Source organism: Oncorhynchus clarkii, chromosome 12, assembly GCF_045791955.1.
Source record: "Oncorhynchus clarkii lewisi isolate Uvic-CL-2024 chromosome 12, UVic_Ocla_1.0, whole genome shotgun sequence".
In the NCBI taxonomy this organism is placed as follows: domain Eukaryota; kingdom Metazoa; phylum Chordata; class Actinopteri; order Salmoniformes; family Salmonidae; genus Oncorhynchus; species Oncorhynchus clarkii.
The window spans coordinates 54,270,793-54,286,353 of record NC_092158.1 but is presented as its reverse complement, the minus strand read 5'-3'; the positions used below and the strand labels follow the sequence as shown (position 1 = coordinate 54,286,353).

General features: G+C 41.1%; 1 protein-coding gene across 3 annotated transcripts in view; it reads right to left on the bottom strand.

Annotated features, from left to right (window-relative positions):
- LOC139420819 (BTB/POZ domain-containing protein KCTD16-like) overlaps positions 1-15,561 on the bottom strand; it is a 93,298-nt gene that overhangs the window by 50,924 nt on the left and 26,813 nt on the right. Inside the window, exon 2 of one of the 3 annotated variants that reach the window (XM_071171126.1) lies at positions 3,768-3,785. The exons of 1 other annotated variant lie outside the window; for it this stretch is intronic. In XM_071171126.1, coding sequence (XP_071027227.1) covers positions 3,768-3,785 — 18 coding nt within the window. Of the gene's footprint in view, positions 1-3,767; positions 3,786-11,586; positions 11,616-15,561 lie in introns of all 3 variants that reach the window. One more of the 3 variants, XM_071171125.1, reaches the window with a different exon arrangement.

Genomic DNA, 15,561 nt, shown 5'->3' with positions numbered 1-15,561 from the left:
TAGGATGGGAATAGCCAATAGGAATAGCTTCATGAATATAATGATAAACTAACTGCAAACCACAGAGTTATTGGTGATTTGTATATAGAGTCAGCTACATACTGTCAATAAAGGAAGAGTTGTGGTACATGAATAAACATTCAGACCCCTTGTCTTTTTCCACATTGTGTTACATTACAGCTACTAAAATGTATTAAATATTTGTTTCCTCATCAATCTACACAATACCCTATAATGACAAACCGAATACAGATTTTTTGAAATTTTTGCAAATGTATAAAAAATTAAGAAACAGAAATGCCTTATTTACATAAATTATTTACATCAGACCCTTTGCTATGAGACTTGAAATTGAGCTCAGGTTCATCCTGTTTCCATTGATAATCTTTGATGTTTCGACAATGTCATTGGAGTCCACCTGTGGTAAATTAAATTGATTGGACTAGATTTGGAAAGGCACACACCTGTCTATATAAGGTCCCACAGTTCACAGTGCAAGTTAGAGCAAAAACCAAGTCATGAGGTTGAAGGAATTGTCCGTAGAGCTCCAAGACAGGATTGTGTCAGATCTGTGGAAAGGCAACAAAAGAATTATGCAGCATTGAAAGTCCCCAAGAACACAGTGGCCTCCATCATTCTTAAATGGAAGAAGTTTGGAACCACCAAGACTCTTCCTAGAGATGGCCACCCGGCCAAACTGAGCAATCGGGGGAGAAGGGCCTTGGTCGTGGAGGTGACCAAGAACCCAATGGTCACTCTGACAGAGCTCCAGAGTTCCTCTGTGGAGATATGAGAACCTTCCAGAAGGACAACTATCTCTGCTTCACCCCACCGATCAGGCCTTTATGGTAGAGTGGCCAGACGGAAGCCACACCTCGGTAATAGGCACTTAACAACCCGCTTGGAGTTTGCCAAAAGGCACCTAAAGACTCCCAGACCTTGAGAAACAAGATTCACTGGTCTGATGAAACCAAGATGTTAGGCCTGAATATCAAGTGTCACATCTGGAGGAAACCTGGCACCATCCTTACGGAAAAGCATTTTGGTGGTGGTGGTAGCATCATGCTGTGGGGATGTTTTTCAACATCAGGGACTGGAAGACTAGTCATGATCGAGAGGAAGGATGAACGGAGCAAAGTACAGAGAGATCCTTGATGAAAACCTGCTCCAGAGGACTGAGGGCCTCAGACTGGGGCGAAGGTTCACCTTACAACAGAACAACAACCCTAAGCACACTGCCAAGACAATGCAGGAGTGGCTTCGGGACAAGTCTCTAAATGTCCTTGAGTGGCCCAGCCAGAGCCTGGACTTGTACCCGATCGAACATCTCTGGAAAGACCTGAAAATAGCTGTGCAGCGACAATCCCCATGAACCTGACAGAGCTTGAGAGGATCAGCAGAGAAGAATGGGAGAAACTCCCCAAATACAGGTGCCAAACTTGTAGCATCATACCCAAGAAGACTCAAGGCTGTAATTTCTGCCAAAGGGGCTTCAACAAAGTACTGAGTAAAGCGTCTGAATACTTATGTTAATTAACTTATGTTAATAATTTCAGCGTTTTTTTAAATATACACTACCGTTCAAAAGTTTTGGGTCACTTAGAAATGTCCTTGTTTTTGAAAAAGCACATTTGTCCATTACAATAACATCAAATTGATCAGAAATATAGCGTAGACATTGTTAATGTTGTACTGTAGTTTTCTCTGTATTATAGAGGCTTAAGCCCTATTCGGACAGGATAAGTTTTAATGGGGGAGCTCAGGTAATATAATTATGAACACAAGCGCAAATCACCACATGCATAACTTTAGTCCCGTCCGAATTTGCCATCAGTAATTTTTACTTGGCAGGAAGTTTATTATCCCAGCCCTAAAAACCTACAGTTTTTCAGCAAACTCCCAGGTGATAATACATATCCCTTGCAAATCATCATTCAGTTTTTTGGGGGGGATATTACACAGTTTAACAGGTGCTGAACCCAGTTTGGGTAAGAACAATGGAAAAAATTAAGGATTTGTTAAAAAAAAAAGTGCTTGTTATAAAAAAGTGCTATGCACGTAGCCTTCAGATGAATTATCTGTTTTGTCACATATCAAGATTTCTAGTCCCATACGTCTCTTATAAAAGAAGGTGGACAATATTGTCCCAATGAATTGATAAATTGCCAAATATGTCAGTGGTGGTAGGTTATCTACATTATGAGATTATTGTGGATGAGTGATATTTGTATTTGTCAAACGGCAGCCAAGCATCAATCATCATGTCACCAGAATTAGACCCTCAATATTTATTGGAAAGGAGCATCAAGTTCATCACCTTGTCACATTAAGTTTGCAGACAACACAATAGTGGTCCATCCAGGACCTCTACACCAGGCAGTGTCAGACGAAGGCCCTTAAAATTGTCAAAGACCCCAGCCACCCCAGTCATAGACTGTTCTCTCTACTACCGCATGGCAAGAGGTACCGGAGTGCCAAGTCTAGGACAAAAAGGCTTCTCAACAGTTTTTACCCCCAACCCATAAGACTCCTGAACAGGTAATCAAATGGCTACGCGGACTATTTGCATTGGCTATCTGGACTATTTGCATCCCCCCCAACCCCTCTTTTTACGCTGCGGCTACTCTTTGTTTATCATATATGCATAGTCACTTTAACTAAACATTCATCTACATACTACCTCAATTGGGCCGACCAACCAGTGCTCCCGCACATTGGCTAACCGGGCTATCTGCATTTGTGTCCCACCCACCACCTGCCAACCCCTCTTTAATGCCACTGCTACTGCTACTCTCTGTTCATCATATATGCATAGTCACCATATCTACATGTACATACTACCCCAATCAGCCTGACTAACCGGTGTCTGTATGTAGTCTCGCTACTTTTATCGCCTCACTACTGTATATAGCCTGTCTTTTTACTGTTGTTTTATTTCTTTACCTACCTATTGTTCACCTAATACCTTTTTTTGCACTATTGGTTAGCATGTGACAAACTTTGATTTGATTTGCACTTTCACCACCCTGTTCATAATAATTTATTTAATCTGTAGCCTAAAACTGCATGCTTTTCCCGAGTTGTAGTGGGAGGACCACACAACATATCATCCATCATGTGACTCCAAGTTTACTTCAATATGATGGTTATTACTGTATATCAATATTTGCGCATAAAGGAGTTTCCACCACCCTTTCTCGCTTAATTAATTTTCACAACACTAAAAGATCCAACAATATTGAACGAACAAATTGTCTGTAGACATTTATGAAATTTCACCAGCATTTCATGTTTCCATCAGCCCAGTCGTGATTTTTTTTTCATGTCAGGTATTTCATCCGCATAAAATGGTTGGCTGGAAACGTGGTTAGTGTTGTGTAAATTAACCTATGAACCCCAGACACTGCTTGGGGCACTGGATGTGTGCTTCAAGTCCTATTATGTGTTTGATATCAACTTTCCCACTGTGCCACAGCATTTGAATTGCTACAGACCGTGGTGTATCAGCTGCCAGGAACAGAATCCCCTGCAGTTAGACTGTTGCGAGCATGTCTTTTTTCCACTGAACAATAGTGGATATGTATCTGCTCGTGTATGTAGAAGCGACAGGGGGAAGCACAGCCTTCCGGCTAATGTTTGTGTGAATTAATAGATTAATGGATGGATGAGCCATGAGTGTCTCATTCCAATGCTAATATGCACTTAAGGCACTATTTATAGCTCTATTCAATTGATAAGCTTTTTTTTTTTAATTATGCACTTGTGACTGCTTTTTGCCTACAGTACTGTATGTGGCTCGTTTGCCTTTAGTTCAACTGCTGAAGCACGTTCTGGTACACTTTCCTTCTATCACAACAAATTATTTAAATACAACTGTTACATTTTGGGGGTTGTGAAAAGTCCTTTATGAATGAAATACAGTTTTTAAGTAATGGAAACGTGCCACATACCATGTCTTTTAGTAGAGTGAACTTCAAATATAATATTTTACACTTGTTCTGTGTAACAATGTTTTAACTGGACCCAAATGTAGACCATTGTATGGCAAAACAGCATGGTGTGCGTGTGTGCTGTCACCTGAGATAGCCGAAGTATGTCAGTGAATGTAAATAATACCAGACCGTGTCGCATGCATGCATTCTTTGTTTGGGACATCAATTTCAACAGAAGCTTTAGTCTGATGTTTGGACTGTTTGATTCATGACATAATACAATTCAATTCTGATAATGAATCCGGTCTTATAAAATCTTATCTTGTGAAATAATACATTTGAAACAATAGGGCTTTGTTTCAATGTGCTACTTAAATGTTAAATATTCTTGTGCATTCTCTGACGTGATGTACAGTATGTTCTGAAATGCAGGCACTAGAAATAAATTATTTGAAATTCAACTATGTATCTTGATTGTGTGTGGGAGGGGGTGGGAAGGTAGAGAAGTCAAAAATATGCAAGCGAAATTGATGTCACAACCTAACACACTGGGTTGTTTTAACCCAGCAATATAGTCAAATGTATTTGTAAGAAGAGGAGACTGAGCTACAGAGGCTGCAGATCAGGGTGCCATGTGAGAATTTGTTGGCAAGTGGGCAACCCACCTCTACCATCCGTACTATTGGCCAACGTGCAATCACTGGAGAATAAACTGGATAAGCTCCGGTCAAGACAATCCTACCAAAGGGACATTAATAGCTTTAATATCTTATGTTTTACCGAGTCGTGGCTGAACGACAACATGGATAATATACAGTTGTCTTGGTTTTCCATGCATTGGCAAGACAGAACAGCTACCTCCGGTAAGACAAGGTGTCTGTGCCTATTACTCAATAACAACTGGTGCGCAATGTCTAATATTAAGCAAGTCTCCAGGTTTTGCTCGCCTGAGGTAGAGTACCTACCAAGAGTGTTTTCTGTCTATTTACCACCACCTACCGATGCTGTATAAGCAAACAAGAAAATGTTAATCCAGTGGCGCTCCTAGTGGCCGGGGACTTTTGTGCAGGGAAACTTAAATCCATTGAACCTCATGTCTACCAATATGTCACATGTGCAACCAGATGGAAAAAAACTCTAGACTCTACTCCACACACAGGGACGCGTACAAAGCTCTCCCTCAACCTCCATTTAGCAAAGTTGATCATAATTCTATCGTCCTGATTCCAGCTTACAAGCAAAATACTAAGGCAGGAAGTACCAGTGACTCACTCAGTACAGAAGTGTTCAGATGATGTGAATGCTAAAATACAGGACTGTTTTGCTAGCACAGACTGGAATATGTTCGAGGATTCATCCAATGGCATTGAGGAGTATACCACATCAGTCACCGGCTTCATCAATAAGTACATTGATAATATCGTCCCCACAGTGACCGTACGTACAGTACCAGTCAAAAGTCTGGACATGCCTACTCATTTGAGGGTTTTTCTTAATTTTTGCTATTTAGTGAATAATAATGAAGACATCAAAACTATGAAATAACACGTATGGAATCATGTAGTAACCAAAAAAGTGTTAAACAAATCAATGTATATTTATATTTGAGATTCTTCAAAGTAGCCACCCTTTGCCTTGATGACAGCTTTGCACACTCTTGGCATTCTCTCAACCAGCTTCATGAGGTAGTCACCTGGAATCCATTTAGATTAACAGGTTTGCCTTGTTAAAAGTTCATTTGTGGAATTTATTTCCTTAATGTGTTTAAGCCAATCTGTTGTGTTGTGACAAGATAAGGGGTGGTAAACAGAAGATAGCCCTATTTGGTAAAAGACCAAGTCCACATTATGACAAGAACAGCTCAAATAAGCAAAGAGAAATGACAGTCCATCCTTACTTTACCAACAAACGGGTGTGATCACTCTACAGTGGTCCCTGCAGCGTACACTCAAACCGGTGTGATTAGAACGTCCAGTTTCGATTGATGCCACAAACATTTTAAGCTGGTCACACTGTTTTTTCCACAGTCCTTACAAAGTTAATGTCCAGAATGTGACCAGTTTATTTTTGGATGCAATGTTCAGACATTCACAGAAGTAGCTACAGCATAACAAAATCATCCAAACCTGAAAATGTGGGCTACATTTTTCTTAGCGCTAACTGCGGAAAGATTGACATAACCCAAGCGGTCATATTTTATAACTCTTGGCTGACAGAAACAACAATATGAATTAGCTAATAGAAATGACTATTTTTTATGAATCACATCACAGGTGAGCTCACCATTCATCAAAATAATTGAGTAAAACACTTTCTAGAAATCGAAAGTAATCCGACGATGGGTAGTTTGTGCACGCCAGCATGCTTGTTTTTTTGCATCAACCAAAGATAAGAGGAGACGATGAGTTTGGTCTGTTACAGTATCCATGTTGAAGGGGGTGTGTCGTCTACGATCATTCACTTCCCTTCATTCACTTCCGGAAGCTTACCCAAAAGATGAGTGAACCATTCCTTCACCTCATTATAACATCTTTGGTCTGACAGACATTTATGTGACACCCAGAATGCATTGTATAATGTCAACAAACATGGCACCACACAGCTGGCAAATAGCTTAGCATTAGCTCATTATAATCAGTTCAACGCTCAAAAAAGTATTTTACACACATCATAGGTGTCCATCACAATCTATGCGATTATCGGAATGCATTATTTGTCACCAGTACTTGAAAACATGTGAATAAAACTGTAAATATGTTATGCTCCATACATACATACTGTATGCACCTACAGTAGAAACAACAACACGAAATATAGAGAAAATAAGGAACTTACTTTGATAGGAATGCACACATGTCCAAAGTTATTATTTGTAAGGAAAACAACAAGGTAGGCAAAACGAGCGCCAGCCAAACAATGTTCCAATTCGCACAAGATAGCGCAAATATCTGCATATTTGATCTGCGCAAATATTAGTGAAGTGTGTGGGCTCTCCTTGAAAAGAGAAGTTTGTCCAGCTCAGTAAAGCCTCAAATATAAATTGTCTGCAACGCTGAAATGGGCTACTTCTATGTTAATGAATGAGGACGCGGAACACACCTCAATTCAAACTATTGTTAGAAAATACAACTTGAAAATACAACCTATAGATAATTAGCAGGATTAACTATCCTGTTGCGTAATAATCATATTGTTGAACAGTGACTGCATTCTGACATTGCGTGCATAAAACAACTCACGCTGGGATGACTGTTAGAGATATTTGGAACTCACTTATGGAAAGCTTAAGACATGAAGGTGCAGTTGCAAAAACCATCAAGCGCTATGATGAAACTGGCTCTCAATAGGACCGACACAGGAAAGAAAGACCCAGAGTTACCTCTGCTGCAGAGGACACGTTCATTAGAGTTACAAGCTCAGAAATTGCAGCCCAAATAAATGCTTCACAGAGTTCAAGTAACAGACACATCTCAACATCAACTGTTCAGAGGAGACTGCGTGAATCAGGCCTTCATGGTCGAATTGCTGCAAAGAAACCACTACAAAAAAACAACAATAATAAGAAGAGACTTGCTTGGACCAAGAAACATGAGCAATGGACATTAGACCGGTGGAAAATTTGAGATCTTTGGTCCAACCGACATGTCTTTGTGAAACGTAGAGTATTTAAATGGATTATCTCCGCATGTGTGGTTCCCAACGTGAAGTATGGAGGAGGAGGTGTGGGGGTGCTTTGCTGGTGACACTGTCTGTGATTTATTTAGGCACACTTAACCTCTTGGATCTCTAGGGGCGCTATTTCATTTTTGGATAAAAAACGTTCCCGTTTTAAGCGCAATATTTTGTCACGAAAAGATGCTCGACTATGCATATTATTGACCGTTTTGGAAAGAAAACACTCTGAAGTTTCAGAATCTGCAAAGATATTGTCTGTAAGTGCCCCAGAACTCATTCTACAGGCGAAACCAAGATGATACGTCAACCAGGAAATTAGCAGAATCTCTGAAGCTCTGTTTTCCATTGTCTCCTTATATGGCTGTGATTGCGCAAGGAATGAGCCTACACTTTCTGTCGTTTCCCCAAGGTGTTTGCAGCATTGTGACGTATTTGTAGGCATATCATTGGAAGATTGACCATAAGAGACTACATTTTCCAAGTGTCCGCCTGGTGTCCCTGCGTCGAAATTGGAGCGCAAAGCCAGGTGCAATTATTTTTCCATTTGAGAGCAAGGAGAAACCAGGCTTCCACGAAGGATATATCATCGAAGAGATATGTGGAAAAACACCTTGAGGATTGATTCTAAACCACGTTTGCCATGTTTCAGTCGATATTATGGAGTTAATTTGGAAAAAAGTTCGCGTTTTGAGGGCTGAATTTTCGTTTTTTTTTCTTTTTTTTTTTTTTTTTCTGGTAGCCAAATGTGATGTACAAAACGGAGCTATTTCTAATACACAAAGAATCTTTTTGGAAAAACTGAGCATCTGCTATCTAACTGAGAGTCTCCTCATTGAAAACATCAGAAGTTCTTCAAAGGTAAGTTATTTTATTTGAAGGCTTTACTTGTTTTTGTGATAGTTGCCTGCTAAATGCTAACGCTAATGCTAACGCTAAATGCTACGCTAGCTAGCTACTGTTACACAAATTATTGTTTTCCTATGGTTGAAAAGCATATTTTGAAAATCTGAGATGACAGTGTTGTTAACAAAAGGCTAAGCTTGAGAGATAGCATATTTATTTCATTTCATTTGCGATTTTCATGAATAGTTAACGTTGCGTTATGGTAATGAGCTTAGGTCTATAAATAGAATCCCGGATCCGGGTTTGGTCGTCGCAACAGGTTAATCAGCATGGCTACCAGAGCATTCTGCAGCGATACACCATCTCATCTGGTTTGCACTTAGTTGGACCATCATTTCATTTTCAACAGGACAATGACCAACACACTCCAGGCTGTGTAAGGCCTATTTGACCAAGGACGATGGTGGAGTGATGCATCAGGATGACCTGGCCTCCACAATCACCCTACCAGAATGAAGGAAAAGCAGCCAACAAGTGCTCAGTATATGTGGGAACTCCTTCAAGACTGTTGGAAAAGCATTCCAGGTGAAGCTGGTTTAGAAAATGCCAAGAGTGTGTAAAGCTGTCATCAAGGCAAAGGGTGACTACTTTGAAGAAACGAAAATAATTTTTTATTTAACACTTTTTTGGTTACTATATGATTCCGTATATGTTCGTTTTGATGTCTTCATTAATATTCTACAATGTAGGATTAATAAAAATAAAGACAAACCCTTGAATGAATAGGTGTGTGAAAGCATTTTGCTGGTACTGTACACACAGTGCATTCGGGAAAGCATTCTAACCCCATGACTTTTTCCACATTTTGTTACGTTACAGCCTTATTCTAAAATTGATTAAATAATGTTTTTCCCTCATCAATCTACACACAATGCCCCGTAATGACAAAGCAAAAACAATTTATTTTTATTTTTGCAAATGTATAAAAAAGAAAAAATGGAATAACCACATTAACGTAATTATTCAGACGCTTTACTCAGTACTTTGTTGAAGCACCTTTGGCAGCGATTACAGCCTTGAGTCTTCTTGGGTATGACGCTACAAGGTTGGCACACTTGTATTTGTGGAGTTTCTCCCATTCTTCTCTGTAGATCCTATTAAGTTCTGTCAGGTTGGATGGGGAGCATCGCTGCACAGCTATTTTCAGGTCACCCCAGAGGTGTTCGATCGGGTTCCGGGCTCTGGCTGGGTCACTCAAGGACATTCAGAGACTTGTTTAAAGCCAATCCTGCGTTGTCTTTGCTGTATGCTTAGGGTCATTGTCCTGTTGGAAGGTGAACCTTCACCTCAGTCTTGAGTTCCTGAGCAGGTTTTCATCAAGAACCTCTCTGTAGTTTGCTCCGTTCATCTTTCCCTCAATCCTGACTAGTCTCCCAGTCCCTGCTGCTGAAAAACATTCCCACAGCATGATAATGCCACAACCATGCTTCACTGTAGGGATGGTGCCAGGTTTCCTCCAGACATGACACTTGGCATTCAGGCCAAAAAGTTCAATATGGTTTCTCATGGTCTGACAGTCCTTTTGGTGTTTGTTGACAAACTCCAAGTGCACTGTCATGTGCCTTTACTGAGGAGTGGCTTCCGTCTGGCCACTCTACCATAAAGGCCTGATTGGCGGAGTGCTGCAGAGATGGTTGTCCTTCTACAAGGTTCTCCCATCTCCATAGGAGGAACCTCCCTGACCAAGGCCCTTATCCCCCGATTGCTCAGTTTGGCTTGGCAGCCAGCTCTAAGAAGAGTCTTGGTGGTTCCACACTTCTTCAACATAAGAATGATGGAGGCTACTGTGTTCTTGGGGACCTTCAATGCTGCAGACATATTTTGTTACCCTTCCCCAGATCTGTGCCTCGACACAATCCTGTCTCTGAGCTCTAGAGACAATTCCTTCAACCTCCTGGCTTGGTTTTTGCTTTGAAATGCACTATCAACTGTGGGACCTTATATAGGTAGGTGATTGCCTTTCCAAATCATGTCCAATCAATTGAATTTACCACAGGTGGACTCCAATGAAGTTGCAGAAACATCTCAAGGATGATCAATGGAAACAGGATGCACCTGAGGTCAATTTCGAGTCTCATAGCAGAGTCTGGATACTTACGTAAATAAGGTACCTGTTTTTATATTTGAAAACATTTGCAAAAATTTCTAAAAAAACTTTTTTGCTTTCTCATTATGGGGTAAACATAATTTTATACATTTTATATTTAGGCTATAACTTGCGGAAAAAATAAAATGCGGAAAAAGTCAACGGTTCTGAATACTTTCCAAATGCACTGTATCCCAACCAGAAGCCATGGATTACAGGCAACATTTGCACTAAGCTAAAGTTTTAGAGCTGTCGCTTTCAAAGACAGGAACACTAATCCGGACGCTAATAAGAAATCCCGCTATACCCTCAGACGAACCATCAATCAGGCAAAGTGACAATAAAGTACTAAGATTGAATCATACGACACCAACTCTGACGCTTTTCGGATGTGGCAGGGCTTACAAACTATTATGGCTTACAAAGGGAAATGCAGCCGCAAGCTGCCCAATGACACAAGCCTACCAGACAGGCTAAATGCCTTTTATGCTCGCTTCGAGGCAAGCAACACTGAAGCATGCATGAGAGCACCAGCTCTTCCAGACGACTTTGATCACGCTCTCAACATTCACAATCCAGACAGATTACCAGGACTTGCACTCAGAGCATGCGCAAACCAACTGACAGACTCCCTTACCGAGTCTGTATTACCAACATGTTTCAAGCAGACCACAATAGTCCCTGTTTCCTAAGGAATGCCAAGGTAACCTCCCCAAATGACTATACTCCCCCGGTAGCAGTCACGTCAGTAGCTATGAAGTGCTTTGAAAAGCTGGTCATTGCTCACATCAACACCATCGTCCCGGAAAACCTAGACCAACTTCAATTTGCATATCGCCCCAACAGATCCACAAAAACGCAATCTCAATTGCACTTCATACTACCCTTCTCTACCTGGACAAACGGAACCTACGTGAGAATGCTGTTCATTGACTACAGCTCAGCGTTCAACACCATAGTGCCCTCAAAGCTCATCACTAAGCTAAGGACCCTGGGACTAAACACCTCTGAAACTGGATCTTGGACTTCCTGATGGGTTGCCCGCAGGTAGTAAGGGTAGGCAACAACACATCTGCTACACTGATAATCAACACGTGGGCCCCTCAGGGGTGCCTGCTTAGTCCCCTCCTTTACTCCCTGTTCACCCACAACTGCATGGCCAAGCCCGACTCCAACACCATCATTAAGTTTGCCGACAACACAACAGCAAGTCATAGATTGTTCTCTCTGCTACCGCACGGCAAGTGGTACTGGAGCGCCAAGTCTAGTTCCAAAAAGCTACATAACAGCTCCTACCCAAGCCATAAAACTGCTGAACAATTAATCAAATGGCTACCCGGAGTTTTCACGGTAAGGTTGTTGTATTCGGTGAATGTGACAAATAAAAATTGGATTTGATTTGTTCCCAAAATAGATGAGATGTTAGTTATAAAAGTGTCCATAAGCCAAAATATGCATATATTTATTGCTGGGGCTGTTGGTATTATTTCTGATTATTTAAAACCCTTTCTGTTATCTGAACAGGTTGTGTTAGGAGATCTAAATCTTAATTGGCTTACACATGCCTCAGATCAGTTTAAGAATGTCCGTATTGAGTTCAAATTGGCTCAGCTGAAAATGAAACCCATTCGGGGTTAATGTAAAAAACCTAGCAAGCTCCTCATTGATTGACATTATCCTGTCTAACCGTCCCCATTAGTATTTAGCTCGTGGTGTTTTTGCAAAAGATATCAGCAACCACTGCCCTATTGCTTGCATGAGAGATACTATTTGAAAAACGCTGACCCTCGTATAATTGTGAAGAGACATATTTTTCTACTACCTGCATACCATACCCTGTGTTGGGATTTGAATTTTTGTCATCCATTTGTACCTCTCTGTCTGATAAACAAGCTCCTTTCAAGTGACTGAGAGTCAAAACCCAAACTAACCCATGGTCCTCTCCTATACTTTCAGACCTCTTCTTGATAAGAAATCAAGCCAAGGCCAAGGCTAGACAAACTGTCTCATTATCTGATTGGCAGCTATTTAGGCAATAGAGAAATACAGTAAGTGCACTGCCTCGGTTAAACAGGCCAAAGCAAACTACTTCCTTAGCTCTATGACAGACTCTGTTAGTGATCCCTCTAAATTCTGGAAAAACGTTAATTCACTGAAGCAGGGTAATTCCTCAATTTCCCTGCCTAAGCAAGTAGTTTTAGACTCCTGCATCATTGCTGAAAGTTCAGATTTGTGATGCTTTTAATCAGCATTTAACAGTATATCAGCTGGTTTCCTATTTGAAAGAAATGGTGGTCATACTGGTCTTGTTAACTATTCTTCCCACATACAGCCTCTAGTTGCCTCAATGGATGATCAGTCAAGCTCACGTGACGTGGGACAAGGTAGTCAGTGGCTTTCTTTTTGGCAACTCACAGAAACAGAAGTTCATGTTGTCTTATTAGCTATTGACACCCAAGAAGTCATTAAGGGGCTGACAATTTGAACCCGTCTTTGCTTAAGTATGCAGCGCCCGTCATTACTGGCTCAGTAAAATACATTTTTTATTCAACTTTCATATCAAGAAATACTCCAAAAAATGTGGAAAGTAGTTTTTGTGCTACCACTCCATAAGGGCAGGGATAGTATTGATCTTGATCATTATCGGCCCATTATAAGGATTTAAGGTTAGTGCTAAATGCAAACATTTAAAAAAACAAAATGCACACTTTTTTCTTGACCCCAGTGATGTATTGGGCCATACACACTACCCTCTGTAGCGCCTTACGGTCAGATACCAAGCAGTTGCCATACCAGACAGTGATGCAACCAGTCCCTAGATGGTGCAGCTGTAGAACTTTTTGAGGATCTGGGAACCCATGCAGAATTGTTTCCGTCTCCTGAGGGGGGAAAGGTGTTGTCGTGCCCTCTTCACGGCTGTCTTGGTGTGTTTGGACCATGTTAGTGTTAGTGATGTGGACACCAAGGAACTTGAAACTCTCGACCAGCTCTACTTCAGCCCATTCGATATAAATGGGGGCCTGTTCGGCCCTCCTTTTCCTGTAATCCACAGCAATTGTTCTGATTTTATACAGGACCCTCAAGGTTGCAGTGACACATCCATAACCCTAGCGGAAACCAGATTGGATACCAGGGAGAATATTATAGATATCAAGAAAGCCAGTCTGTTGACTATCAGATCATGGTCACACCAGGGGCTGAACCTGTTTTTAATTCTCATTTTGTTTATGGGGTGTGTTTTGTTAACTGAAAATATAAAAAAATAAGGTCCATGCGTCTTCAACAGAGCTGATTCGATATCAATTTACTGAGGCCAGGTCATGAAGGAAGGCTTGCTCATTAAAAAATTTGAGCAAGCGTCTATGACAAATCAGGACAGGTAATTTAACTGAGCAGCCATTACAAACACAGGCTGTAAAACAGTGATCACTAAGGTCATTACAGAAAATACCAGACTGATACCTATCAGGATTATTATAACATCAAGGAGAGTAGCCTTTTCTGTATGTTTGGAGTCATACATATTGGAATTGGTAATAATCTGATAAATATTTAGGGAGTCCCATTGCTTTAGGACTTGGTCAGATAGTTTAAGTATTTCCCAGTTTAGGTCACCTAGCAGGACAAATTCAGACTTAGTGTAAGGGGCCAGGAGAGCGCTTATGGCGGGTAAGGTACAGGCCGGTGCTGATGGTGGACGATAACACCAAACAACAGTCAACAAAGAGCTATTTGAAAGCTTAATGCTTAAAACCAGCAAATTAAATTGTTTGGGGACAGACTTGGTAGAGACAACAAAGCACCAAAGGTGTTCCTTGGTAAAGATTGCAACTCCACCGCCTTGGAAGACCTGTTTTGCCGAAAAACGCTATAACCAGAAAGGTTAACATCACTGTTCAAAACACTATTTCTTAACCACATCTCAGTAATGACCAACACATCTGAATTGGAGCTGTGAACCTACACTTTCAATTAATCAATAAAAGGTAATAAGCTTCTAGTATTAACGTGCAGAAAACCCAGGCTTTTACGATAGCAGAAATCAGTGTAGCAGAAATCAGAGCACAAGTCAGGATTGGGGCTAGCAACAGTAGATGGGCCAGGGTGTACATGCACATTTCCAGTTATCATCAGCAGTAATACAACCAGGGCACGGCAGAGGACAGGGAGAGTTCTGCAATTTTGATTATTTTTACGACATTTGAATGTGCATCAGATGGTAACAAAATCATATTGTACATTAATTTCATCAGGTAACATGAATATTAAGCGGGTGAGAGGTGGTTAGAACAGGATGGGAGGCCAAGAGAGCATGTAACTAATAGAGTCAGAGTTGCGAGTATGAGAGCAAACATAGTCTGTCCCACGGTCGGGTAAATAAGCTAATTCATAGTCAACCAAGCATGCAATAGTCATGTGGCAAATAGCATAAAGGACAATAAAAAAATGGGGCTAGCCATTGTAAGTTCAAAGAGTCACTCGCCCCAACAAGATAACTTGAGAGAGAAGCTCTCTATGATTCCAGTAGGCTATAAAAGTCTGAGATAAATAAATAAATAAATAGTAAGCCTATACTAGTTAGTGTTTCTGAGTAAGCTCACATAATAAGCTTCACAAGTTAATTAGCCTACATAAAATTCGGATCAGTCCCGAAGTCTGTGGTGTGTGTGTGCTGGAGGCGAGTGAAAGCTCGGGAGAGAGGGGGGAGTGTGACAGGGGTACCTGTTCCAGACAGGGGGGAGACAGGCCACGGCAGACGGGGAATAGATTGCCAGGTGGGATCCAAGCAGCAGTGCAGAAGGCTATGGGAGTAGGTGTCCCACCCGCTGGGAGAAGCTTTTTCCCGGAAGCTTAGTAGGAGAGGAGCCGTTCAACTTTGCCCGACAGGTGCGTAGTAGAGCAGATAAAAATGTCTGAAGTCAAAACTTGTTGAAAAACAGTTATAACATTGGCTTGAATTTCAGT